The sequence below is a fragment of the Cryptomeria japonica genome, chromosome 2 (assembly GCF_030272615.1).
Source record: "Cryptomeria japonica chromosome 2, Sugi_1.0, whole genome shotgun sequence".
NCBI lineage: Eukaryota > Viridiplantae > Streptophyta > Pinopsida > Cupressales > Cupressaceae > Cryptomeria > Cryptomeria japonica.
This window is the reverse complement of record NC_081406.1, coordinates 522,235,635-522,249,652: the sequence shown is the minus strand read 5'-3', so window position 1 is coordinate 522,249,652 and position 14,018 is coordinate 522,235,635. Positions and strand designations below refer to the sequence as shown.

The window sequence follows — 14,018 nt, the reverse complement described above, 5'->3', positions numbered from 1 at the left end:
TATTTCCAAAACTTGCCCATCAACCTCATAACCCATCGATAGAATCCATGAAGTTTGTGGTTCTACTACTTCCATTAAACATTGGTCAGTGTCAACCATGAAATAGATTGTGTCTACATATTTCTCAATAATAGCTTTAGGGATTCTTTCTATTTCATGCATCTCCTTCTGCAAATTCTAGAAATAGCCCCATAGGTTTGTATTGTGGGCTTTGGAATCATCAGAGCTATAAAGATACTCTCGGATATGTACTCTAACTGACCTATCAAACGCCCATTGTACCGAACCAACTCCCAGAATCTCATTCTTGAAATAAAAGAAAATGCATAAGAGTAGAGACCCATACTTGAAGGAATTTTTCTTGTTTTATTTTATCTTCTTCAAGTTCTTGATAAGCTCACTCTGGAACAATTCACACAGATCCTACCTTTTGTCTTCTCTCAGCATCTCATAATCGACATAAATAGTAGTACCAAAAATAGAGTTGATTCTACTAGAATAGTATATTTTGTAACCAATCACCATAGAAGCAAACCAGATGTCATCCCCCAAGATATCATCAATAGTCACCGCTCTCCTATCAAATTTTGACCTGGTTGCATTCATTACAATGTCGTTGTTAGCAATTTTCAGAGATGATAGCCAACCATATGCAAATAACCTTGTAATAGCTTGAATCACACCCTTAGTGATCTTATGCGGCTTGTCCAACCACATGAATTCATCGTGAACATGACTCGGGATGTATCAGGTCCATTCCTGCTCATACGCCATCGAGAATTTCACAAATTGAGTAAAACCCTTGCTGTCAAGATCCTTGAATTCAAGTTTCAGCATGGAGCTTTGATCAGATAACTGATTGTTGTAAAGATTCAACATTTGGGAGCTTCCCAGTTATTTAATTGGGAAATGAGTGTAGATCCTTATGTCTTCATTGTGTAACACTCAGTGGGGTACAGATGAAAAATAACTCTTCGGATCATCCTCCATCAAAATGAATGGGTGATCTTTGAAGTTGGGATAAGCACGCTCGGTGGTATTGACAGCCAGAGGGGTTGCAGTACCAAATGTAGCCATTTGCAGATTTAAATTCTAGATTTCAACTGAAAAGGAGGTTTTTACTGATAAATACCTTTGATGTCAGATTAGGATTACTTGCTAAATCTCTTTGGAAATCGGTAGCACTGGGTTTTGCTTGATCGCCTTCTTTGTAAGACTCTCTAAACTTCTTCTCTTCAATTCACAAAGTGAGAAATAGAGTGAAAGAGTTGCCTTTTATTTTTCACAAACCTAACTTTTCACTGCAATAAATGTAGTTTGCCCTAACTCTTCCAGATATTCTCTAATAGATAGGAATTCTTCTCCAGATCTTCAAATCAGCTCAAATCTTCCAGAGACTCATGAAAACCATCATATGCACTTCTGCAACCTGCTAGAAATGACCACAGATCTTAAACATGGGGTTTAAAAGATTTGCATTATTACTCCTCCAAGGCCGTATGCCTAGGTTCAGTTACCAGATGTAGCTCCAACACCAAAATCAAGTGCGGACCCACTTCCCACTTCTGAATCAGTCTTCTTAACCCATGTATTCTTCATTTGATCTCCGATCTCTTCAAATTTTTCTTTACCCTTCTCATTTGGCTTCACATTCTTGTTCTTATCTTTCAGACCTCTCCTATTCATGTTTATGTTTTTGCAATAGTTAGCAATGTGACTGGATTTGTCGCATGCATAGAAAACAACGTTTCCTTGCATAGGCCTGAAGTTCATCTAATTTCTTCTCATTCCCCATTGGTTAGCAACATGTCCAAACATTCCACATGCATGACATCTGACATTTCGCCTGTTCTGAAAGTTATGGATCATAGTTTTACATACATTTGACTTGTGACCATATTTATTATATTTGAAACATTGATCGGTAAAAGATGAAGCATTATTGATCATCTTATTTCTATATTGACTAGCCATATGACCAAATTTATTGCAAACAAAGCAGTTACCATTGAATTTGTGAGCATTAGGTTGCCTTACCGGAGGCCTTCTTGAATTGTTCTTCTGTTGAGCTGATTTGGAACTTTCTCCTTTCTCAAAACCAAGACCTTGTGTGTCATTTGGATTCTTCTGACTCACAAGCATTTCATCCAGTTTGGCTGAACTGATCCAAAACTTCTCCTTGTATTCATTTGCATCATTAAGATCAAATTTGAGAAGTAGGACCCACTTACCAAGATCTTCCTCATGTTCTCTAGCATCTTGTAGATCATTCTTCAACTATCCAATTTCGTCTTCAAGCCTACAACATTCTTCAGATTCGTCTTTCAGGGACTGAGCAAGCTTTTCTTCATTTTTCTTCCTTTCGTCAATCTCCTTTGCCAATTTCATCACAATAGCTTCCATCTCATATTTTTGGAGTATATTAGTTCTGGCAAGTCTCTCACATTCTTTTGTCTTTTGTTTCAGGGCTTCTTCATCAATGCTTTGACTTTCTTTCTCCTTCAACTTATCAACAAGTTCCTTTCTCTTTTCCCTTGACTTGTTCAACTGGTCTTTTAATGTCTCAATGTATTCTCAACATTTTTAAGGTTTTCTTTTACTTGTCGATTTTCATCCTGTGCATGATCAAGATCCTCAAGAGCAACAACCAGCTATTGCCTAAGATTATCGGAATCCTTTGATTCACTTTCCCTGATCAACCTCAAGTTGTTAGGCTTCTTTCGAGGAACTAGGCTCTGATACCAATTATTGGAGTCAATGAACACTGAGAGGGGGAGATGAATTAGTGTTCTAAAATTTTTGATTTTGACAATCTAATTTTTAAACCACTTAATGCATATGAAAAGAAGTGAAGTGTAGAAACACAAAGCAAAGATCAACAACACCATAACTCTAAGATTTTTACATGGAAACCCAGTTAAGGGAAAAACCACAGTGGGAATAAAACCCACAATATTAATATACTCTGCTAAAAGTATAGAAATATTACATAAGGGGAATGCACATGCATTCAGGCACACTGCCTAGAGCTCACTGCTTAGTTTACAAATAGGGGCTACAACCCTGGAAGGCTCACTTCCTTACAAAATATTTTTAAGAGATTACAATGCACTTTGAACTATGAAATAACATCAACATATGCCTTAGTATAGTTTTGGTTAAGCACAAAACACATATTCTTACACTGCTCTACAACTTTTCTCTGTTTTGATAATATGCATTATACCGGAGCTCTGATCTTCATTATTTGCATGAGAAGCTACACAAAATCACTCATACACACTTGACACATCTCCGTCAATCTAAAAAATGATTGCTTAAACCTATCTTATATATCTGCATCAGCAATTTAGGTCATCACCATGTTGGCATCAAGAACACGACACAAAATATGAAACGTGCACAAGTCAGGTCAATTCCATCTCCAATGCACATGCGGACCACAACAAAATGTCCACACTCTTCCCACATGACAACTCATCAACCTCAAACAAATAATAAATCATCAAAATCAATCCACAAGATCTGCAAAATGAATTGTCACACGTTACAACTGATATGCACTGTTCTTGTCAAAAACATGATTACTGGATCTCATAACCTACAAAAAACTCATCACCGAAGGCCACAATCGTAGAATAAGACATATTAGAAATCTACAAACTTTCCCCTAAATTCATAAAGCATAATACTCAACCAAAATAATCTGCTGACCACTAAACTGTTCACTCTGTCAAGCATTGTGTTCCACTTTCTAGACTTAAGAAAAATTGGGCTTCAGACTCCCAGTAGGATGAATCCATACAGTCCAGATGAAATATTTGAGTTGGGTTGCCATCAATGGCAACATCTCAACATGCCTGCAGTGTCTCTTTCTAACATATAGAACCTTGACATTCAATTTATAGTATTCATGGATATATGAATTCATATTGGGTAGGTGACACTAACGATAAAAGATCCACTAGTAGATATGTTTTCACTATGTTTGATGGTGCTATTAGTTGGATGAGTAATTACACAAGTTGTAGTCTCCTTGTCTATGAAAAGTAGTGTACATGGAAGATACTCATGCTTGTAAGGAAGCTATTTGGCTTAAGAGATTGTGTTTTGATGTTGGACTTGATGTGGGGTTGATTAAGTACTATTTGTTGCAATTGTGATAGTTTCATATGTTTGGCAAATGATCTGACCTTTCATGCACATGAGTACAAAGTATATTGAGGTCTAGTATAATTTTTTTTGTGACATAGTAGAGGATGAGAGGGTAAAATTGAAGAAAGTTGATACTTTGGAAAATGTTGCAATTTCTCTAGCAAAGCCTATGAGCACAAATAAGTTCAGATGGTGTTCGAATTCTATGAGCCTGACAACCCCTAGCAATTGATTTCATATTTTTCTTTTGGCTCTTGGAAGGTATTTGACAAGTGGAAGAGTGTTGCAAATTAAGCCATCTCAACCTTCGAAAGTTCCTAACATTGATTTATTTAATTAATCATCGTGTGCCTATGTTTGTAATTTTATGCTCATTTGATTGTGCCATTTTGTGGGACTTAGCACAGTGAGGTTTCATCATGCATGTAAAGTGACTAGGATGACATGTGTCCTCAATTTCAAAAGGCAGACATCCTATTTTTTGGCCCCCTTTGTGTAAGATAATTTATGACTAATTGTATGACATATTGTATGAGTGATTTTGTCATATGACAAATTATGACAATATAAGAGTCAAAAAGAGAAAAAGTTATGATAGGTGGGGCCTAGTCCATGTAAGTGCCTTGTATGCAAGGGTGTTTGTGTGAATGCAAACTCTTTACATGTTGAGGAGGTGATTGACATGCAAGGAAGCATTAGGCTTGTAGAGTTGCAGTTTTGCCTGCATATAGGCAATCATGTTTTTCCCTGTGGCCTTCTATGGTTTCCACTTATAGAAGATTCATACTTTTCAATGTAAACTCTATAAAAAATATATTTGTGGACTATTTTATATTATGAAGTTATTATGTAGGCACCATTATGTTGTTGGAATTACTCCAAAAGTTCTATTGTAGTGAACTCATGTAAGAGCTTAACTCTAAAACTACATTGTAACCTTCAAGTTTTCAAATTAATGCATTGATTTGTGCTTTGGAGTGTGGGGCTTTTCTCTTGAAAGGGTTTTCCCCATATAAAAATTGTGTTGTGGTATTGTTGATTTGAATGCTCATGTTTTATGTTATGCATCTCTACATTTTAACTATTAGAGGTCTTGAAATTTGTACAACTCTTCTTATTAGATGGTGTAGGAAGTGTGTTATGTGTACCTTGCTTTCTTTCAAAAGTATCATTTTATCATTTCGGTAGGAGCCAAGGGCCAATCAAAACCTAGAACTTTAGACAATCCCCAAGTCCGAGTAGGGGCTTGAGCTTTGCATGTAGTCAAGTTTAATCATACTTTTAGTGGAGGGTAAATGTTGGAAGGCGTTTGGGACTCGAAACTAAGTTCCAAGTCCATGTTAGGTTTCAAAGCTTGACTTATAAGTAGTCCCTCATAGGAACCCAAGATGGATGTATTAGCTCATCTGCTTGTCATATCTCTCTTCCATGCCTTGTTTTCCATACCAACCTTAGTGATTATCCTGGGGTTGAGTTAAGTCTCCCACTTGTGTCAATATTTGTGCTTTAGTGTTCATGCCATGTGTGTTACCATAGGTCGAAGGTGAGACCTCAAGCATGTTTCTATGCAATGTGGGTATGTTATATAATTTTTTTTTTAACAAAAAATTTGTTGGGTCATGTTTTGTCCATTAATACCTTCAATGAAAGCTTAAAGCATTACAACCAAAAAATTAAAATTTACGTTTATAATTTGTGAAAAATAAATTTTAGTGCATGCATATAAAAAAAGATTTGATCTTTAAGTATGTATATGACAAACCCAAAGTTTCACTTGACATTATTTTATATAACATAAACAATAAATAAACACATTTTTTATTATGATAAATAAATATATATTTTTTCTTTAACAATGTCCAAATAAAACCAACAACCACAACCCTAAAATTTCACTTTAAATATACATATGACTGAATCGAAGGTTTCATTAACATTTTATACAACATGAAAAATGAATAAAAAACATTTAATATAGCAAATACATAAATAAATAGTTTTTCTTTAATGATATCGACCGCTAAGAAAATGGTCAATGTCGTTAGCACTCTTGATTTTACGGGATCCCTTTTTCTAACGGCCGTGTGTACTAAGTAGGCTTTTTTTAAAGGTGTGCTGATGTAATCCACAAGATTACCAATAAAAGTAAATTAACTTTACAATAAAAAATAAAAAAGTAAATAAACACATTCCCTCATAGAACTTCTTTTTATATTCGACGGACCTCCATGTCTCAATGTACTCTTTGGTAAAATTTTTATCATAGAGGGGTCAATAAGTGATTTTTCAATAAAATATGATTAATTTTGGATTGAGTGTAATTTGGGAGAAGAATAATCCCTTTTAAAAGTATAAATGATTTTTGTAAGTTATGGGTGTTTGAAATTCATATTAGAGTAAATAGAATCATAAAGGAAATGTTGTTAAATTAATTACAATAAGGATATTCATGTTCTCTCTTTTTAAACTTAATATGCGATGGAAGTAAGACAATTATCAAATGTAAATCTGTTTTTAAGTTTTGAGATTGTGTATGCAAATTATATATTGTAGTTTCTTGTTATATGTAAGCGTGTATTTCTTATTAGCATTAAAATTATTAATCGTTAGTAGATTGGTACTTTTATTCTCTTTTGATTGAAAAATGTTTATGTTTACTAGTGTGGTCTATGTCAACATGTTGATATAGATAATCTTGTTTTAGACATGATATAATGAGGTTGTCCTTGCTTAAAAAGACAACAAATCAAAGTCTATAAAAAAAATTGCAATAAATTAACAAAATTTGTCTATTAGAAGAAATGATAATTCAAATTAAGATCTAAATCTACAAAACCATATCTTGCTTAACATCTAAATATACATTTCTCTCCACAAATATTTAAGGAAAACATATGATATGCTTTTAAAACTCCCAACCTCTTATCTTCAATATTTGAAATTACAAATGGTGATCTCTTGAGATCTTTTGTTTGTTTATCCTTACAAATATACAAGGAACTTTTAAAATTTCTAGGCGTTTCATTGATTAATGGGCACCTTATTCTCAAAAGTTTAGTAGAGTCTAAGCTATTGAGTTAAGGGTTGGATATCGAGTATGTGGGATACAATTCTATATTAATATCTCTACTAGTTTAGTGTGTTTTTCTACCATGTTTAAACACCATTAAATTAAACATAATCCATTTTCATTAGTTTAGTGTGTTTTGCTACCATGTGAGATGCAATTAAAATTAAACATTATTCAATTCCATTAATTTAGTGTGTTTTTCTACCATGTTTGAATTGCATAACAACATAAGGGGCATCATAAAATGCATTCTCAAATGCTCACATGGCAACATATTTGTTAATTAGATGCTTACCCTTATATGTCTGAATTAGCACATAGGAATATTGTGACATCACTATTGGGATATACTATGCTACAAGTATAGTTTACATTAAGGGAGTCCTTAATTTTTTTATCATCAATTGAACATATTAGGGAACTCCCATTAGTTTTGTATAACTAGAAGTGAATAAGATTTTATCCACCTTAACCATTGGTCCTTAGTTGCCCAACATGAAGACAAGTTTGTGGCAATCTTCTTGGGTTTGACATCTCTAGCACTTGAGAGATTATCAAGCCTTAGGGGTTTGGGGCTCATAGCTTATATCAACAACATGTATAATGACATAATGATTAATGTAAGGAAGAGATGTAGCATGAGAGAATCGTTGGTGGTGGAGAAAAAGGACAAGAAGAGAAATGAGTTTGGTTCATTAGAACATAAGGAAAATATTTTATCATTGTATTATGCCCAATGATTCCCTCAAAAAAAAAACTATGGAGGGAATGATGATGGAATGAATTCATAGGTGAACAATCAAAAGGAAAGGTCACAAATAACTTAAGAAAGTCATATATAAGATTGTAAAGAAAAAAAAAGGAGGAGAATGACTCTAATTTATGTGAGGAAGAGGATAAATGGATAGTCTCACATCATAAAAGTCAAATATATTAGTAAGAGAAACGAGTAAGCCTCGAGGAAATTAAAAAGAGTAGTAGTTTCAATGATATGATGATGCAAGGTAGGCCAAGTAAGACAATCATAGGATCAAATAGGAAAATACGAAGAGGAGAAATTCTCTAGGGCAATATATGTCATGGAAGCACCAATTATAAGGAACATATCTAGAGAATGGAAATAATAGGGTGGTTGTCCATTATCATGATACTCGCTAAGAAGTTAAGATGGAAGTGAAATAGGTGAAGTGGGGATACATGATTACTATGGGATGGGAAAATGATTGGTTGACGATCATGGTTATAAAATAGTAATAAGGATTATAGGTCATTAGTTTATCTATGTAAAAAGATAGTGATGGTAGGAGATTGGATGTGGCATGTTTGAATGAACTTGGTAAAGAAGGGAGAGGTTTCCATGTCACAAAAAAATAAGAAGGGGCTTAAAGACAAGAGGGTGGGAGAAAATATAATGGATTAATAGCCAAATGATCGAAAGAGCTAAGTAGGTTAATGTAAAGAGAAGTAAAAGAAATGGGTAGAAGGGAAGAATAAAACAAGACTAAGAGGGCTAAGAGAATAAGGATGAGGTTGACATTAAAGAGAGAAAGGAGAGAATATAAGAACACACTAGGACTACCAAAAAAAGAGTATGCAAGAGGAGAGGAAACAAATAAAGGAAAATTGTACAAGAAGCATGAAATAACAAATACTGTGAATGAGAAGCTATTCTAAATGTAATGAAAGAGAAAGGCTACTCTAACATGTACTGGATCATGATCATACACACATTTATAAGAGAAGCTAAGTGAAAACACTAAATGACATAATGAATTCGTGGATCGTGATTGTCAAACTTGTTTCATCACACAATTTTGAGAGAAGCTAGTTAACACATAACAAGTAAAACAAAACCACAATTTAAAGTTAAACAAAGATGTACAAAAAGATAAATAAATTTTCAACGATTGGTTAGAGAGAATACAAAAACAACAATGATAATATATATGTAATTACATAATAGATTATATGATCATACACACATCTATAAGAGAAGCTGAATGAAAACATTGCGCAATCAAAAGTTAAATAAAGATGTACAAAAAGATAAATAAATTTTCAACGATTACTCAAAGAAAATACAATACCATAATATATGTAATTACATAATAGATCATTGATCATACACACATTTCTAAGAGAAGCTAAATGAAAAACACTTCCCGGGAAGTCCCAATGCTTCACCTCTGTGAGCATCACCTAGATGCAATGAGTGCTAAGTGTGCCATTCATTCTCATGAGAGATGGGTTCTTGTGAACCACTACTCATGAATCATGGGTCAATGAGTTTGACTCAAAGACTACACAACTGAATCCCAATAGCAATATCATAATATATATGTAATTACATAATAGATCTATGATCATACACACATTTATAAGAGAAGCTAAATGAAAACATTGCCCAATCGAAAATTAAATAAAGATGTACAAAAAGAAAAATAAATTTTAAACGATTACTCAAAGAGAGTACAATAATGACAATATATATGTAATTACACAATAGATCATGATCATACACACGGTTATAAGCTAAATGAAAACACTTTATTATTTCTTAGATGAAGGAGTAGTCCTAGGCGATGTCTATGCAGAATGACTGCTACAAAGAGAAAATGAGAGTTTTAATAAAAGAGCAAATGAACTATTTATTTTGTGAGACTAGATGATAGTAGTCCCTAAGGGTGAGGAGAAGACATCATGGTCATGAATTCCTCAAAGCTGATACACCCATCAGCATTCTTATCCACGCGTTTGATCATCTGACGGCATTCCTGAATGCTGCTGACTTCTCCCAGGCTCTTGAGAACTTTATGCAGCTCCTCAGCCGAAATATTCCCACTTTTATCCAGATCATACATCTGGAACGCGCTCTCCAGGTCCTTCTTGATACGATTCCCATTGACGCCCTTGGTATTCGCCTCATAAAACTCGTCAAAATTGATGAATCCATCGCCGTCGGTATCAGCTTCCTTCATCATGACGTTCACTTCATCGTCACTCGACTTCTGCCCCATGGAAGCTATCAGGCCTCGCAGCTCAGAACAAGATATTTGACCGTCATTATTGGCGTCAAATTTCTTGAACACCTTCTGCAGCTCGTCACGGCTCGGCAGATAACGCGAGCAGTCGCCGTTATTGCTACCGTTGCCGTTAACGTCGCCGTTAACGTGGCCGTTACTTTTGGCGACGCCATTGACGGCCTTTCGGGACTTGGAAGGATGAAATTGAGTCGTTCTATCCTTGGATGTGGAAGTCCTACCAGTGAGTGAAAATCTCCTGGTGGACGTTTTGACGGGCGCGGGTGTAGAACTCATTCTACCTGCCCCCAGCATCAAACTCAAATTGATACACGTCTTGAAATTGGCTCGACAGACTCAAAAAATCTTCTTGAAATTGGCTCGACAGACTCAAAAATCTTTGGATCGGAAGGGAAAATAAAGATCAGGAGTATTACAGGCAAAGCAATCTGATGCAATTCTGTATATTTTTAAGGCAGATCGGAAAGGGCTTTAAATAGGAATGATTGGTCGTAATGGTAAGTTTGTAATTGATTCTTGATCTGATAGATAAATAAAGTTTTTTCAGCAGGCGAAGAATATATTCACTGTTTGATGGTTTTTTTTGTTTTTTCTGTTATGACAGGATGCTGTGAATTGCAAGATTGCGCATAGAATCACTCTTTTAGAAAAGAAAGTATGGTACACGAATATTTTCCTTTTCTTCATTAAAGCGTTTTTACACCTGTTTGTCCTCTTCTTCAGATTGGTAAGAGGTGGCTCGTCTTTTGGTCATTGAGTTACAGTCAAATTTGTATACTGCTGTTGTTGTGTTACAGTCTAATTGGTTTGCTGCTGTTATTGTGTTACAGTCTAATTTGTGTACTGCTGTTAATAGTTTTGCTTGAACGGAGAGAATTGAAAGTGGCCCACAACGCTCTTTCTGTTTTTGTATTTATATAGAGAATTGGGTATGAATGGAATTTTTCTTTTAACTGCATCCAGTAGTTTCAGGAATCTACATTTAAAGTAAATGTTCTACACGACCCAATCTTTAGCTGCTTCAAACCCACTGATAAAATTCATTGTTTTCTTGTTCAAACCTGCTTACCAATCCCATTGTTTTGCCTACTTGCACTCTATTAAAATTGTTACGAAAATGTTTATTGATTTTTCGTTGGGAAGTCTATATACCATTTTCAAAGATTTGAATTCAGCGTCATTTAGACACTCGCAACATGGATTTTTTACTATTAAACTAAATGTTCTTTTGGTAGTGAGTCTATATATTGTTGAAGTTTTCAATTTTAATTGTATTGATAAATGAATGTACAATATCAAATTATATTAGAGTAAAAACTCCTCATTAAGATGGGGAGAATGCCTTTATTGAAAATTAAACTTGCAAATAATGTAAAGATTATACATTTTACAAGATTTTAAAAAATGAGTAAAAATAATGTTTATAAGACTAGGAGAAATATTGTCAGTAGTGACATGGTTTGATGGTTAAGTTGTGGTATTGGTGTTGTTGTCATCAAGGTTCAAACCCCACTCAGGTGGCATTGTTGAACATTTAAATGGGGATGAGGTCCCCTATTTGTAACCTCATCGGTTCATAGCTCCGGGTCAAAAGGGTTTACTCCTATGAAAAAAGAATAAGAGAAATATAATAATAAAAATGGTCTTTGTCAAATAAAAAAATAAACTTTTGACAAACTCCCATAAAGAGAAATTATTTTGAGATGAACAAATCAACTTGAAAAATAAACTTTTGACAAACTCTCATAAAGAGAATTATTTAGAGATGAAGAAATCAAGTTCAAAATTAAATTTTCAAGTTGCTAAAAATATTCTTGAGAAATAATAGTTACGTAAGAAAAGATACAACTTTAACATCAAAATAGAATGAAAATTTTGATCTAGAGTTTTGTTATTTGTGAAAATTTCAAAGTCTTTTATTCTCTTACACAAAGTATGCTTCATTCATTGTACAATGATAAGGTTACAAACTCTCATTAAGAGAATTATTTTGAGGTGAAAAAATTAACTTGAAATCTTGCTAAATATATTCTTGATTGAGAAATAATAGTTACTTAAGAAAAGATACAACTTTAATATTGAAAAAGAGAATCAAATTTTTTATTAGAATTTTTTTATTTGTCAAAATTTCAAAGTCTTTTATTCTCTTATACAAACTATGTTTCATTCCTTGTATGCAATGATGAGGTTCTATATATACATGTATATGCTTTTCTCATTAAATGCTTAGTAGGTATGAAAAGTAAAATAATATTTCAAAATGATACTAGCACTTTATAGTCATTTTTGAAATGTTAAACTTAAACATAATAATATAAGACATATTTAATCTATACAATGTATCTCAAAATTGACACCTAAAAGACTATCAAACTACGTTGATATGACTAAATCCTTATTTGAATTTCCTTATCAAATACAAGGTATTGTCAAGAAAATCGCCTTTGTGCTTGAATTTGACTCTTCACCTTCTTCTTTTTCTCTCTTAAAGACCATCTTTTTGAAAAAAAACCACTACTCCCATGTAACTCTCCCTTGGTTGTACTAGGTTGGTTAGTCTCCATTGTTGAAACTTGTTCATAGCTTGTTGTGGGTAGATGTTGCATAATTTTAGACCTCTCAAATGGTCCTTGATTCCTTGTTGGTAATAGCATGATGATAATATTTCAATGTATTTTCATTTCTAATTGATTATATTGCAACTGCTTCTTTATCATTTATTTATTTAATTCTTGTTGGCATATCTCTTTGGTGACCATCACGATATCTTATTTAACATCATGCACACTAGGGTGTTTATCCATGTAGACCAAGGATTTTCTATCTATAGTTTTATTACATTGTTATTTTTAAATTCTTGGACACATATATAGTTTAAGAGCACACATTCCAATCTCTCATTTCATCAGTTGCCCATGGAGGTAAAAAGACCAAAATAGGGTGACTGAACTAAAGTAAAGCTCCTAAGTAACTACCCTCTAGCTCCTCTTCTTATCTCGTAGGTATTTGAAACCTCTCAAATGTACAGAGGTTTGATTATTTTCTCCTTTTCATCTATTTTATTTAAAATAATTAGCTTAAATTAATTTTGAGCTTGTTATTTATTTATAGTATATTTTGTAGTTTGATGTTTCTATCCTTGTACCCTTGTGTGTATTTTAGAATAAAATAGGAAAATCACCTAATTAATTAATTGATTAGGTCCTCCTTTTACTTTATCACACTTAAGCTAAACTTAAGAACACACTTTATTACTTTTAGGTTATGTGATTTTTTGTTTCAAAGCATAGGATGATGTCACTTCTCATTATCTAATTTAATCCTCACCAAGGGTTTCATCTAGAGTTTTTTTCTTACTTTTTCTTTTTAAGGATTCATTATTGTACATTGTGTTCGCAACAACAATGAAGGAATACTGAGGGGGGGGGGGGAATTGGTTTTCACCGGATCTAACAATTTAAGCACAACTTTATATATGATCAATTGCAACGAGAACAAAGATAAACACAATAACAACAACACACATAACACCAAGATTTTGATGTGAAAAAACTGGTTAAGGAAAAAACCATGGTGGGAACCTACCCACAATAAGATGATACTCTGCAGTTGTATGTGAAAATATTACAATGGGGAATGCACATGCATTCAGGCACACTGCTCAAAAACAAGAAGGGCTACAACCCTGAGGAAGGCTCACTGACTTACAAAGATCAGACAACAATCCAGATTATATGAACTGAAAGAGTAGA

General features: G+C 33.7%; 1 protein-coding gene across 1 annotated transcript; it reads right to left on the bottom strand.

The window, feature by feature from the left end:
* Positions 1 to 9,750: 9,750 nt before the first annotated feature.
* Positions 9,751 to 10,821, bottom strand: LOC131035265 (probable calcium-binding protein CML23). The gene has a single exon (XM_057966934.1). The coding sequence runs from the start codon at positions 10,558 to 10,560 to the stop codon at positions 9,904 to 9,906; it is 657 nt and encodes a 218-aa protein (XP_057822917.1). The 5' UTR covers positions 10,561 to 10,821; the 3' UTR covers positions 9,751 to 9,903.
* Positions 10,822 to 14,018: the final 3,197 nt, after the last annotated feature.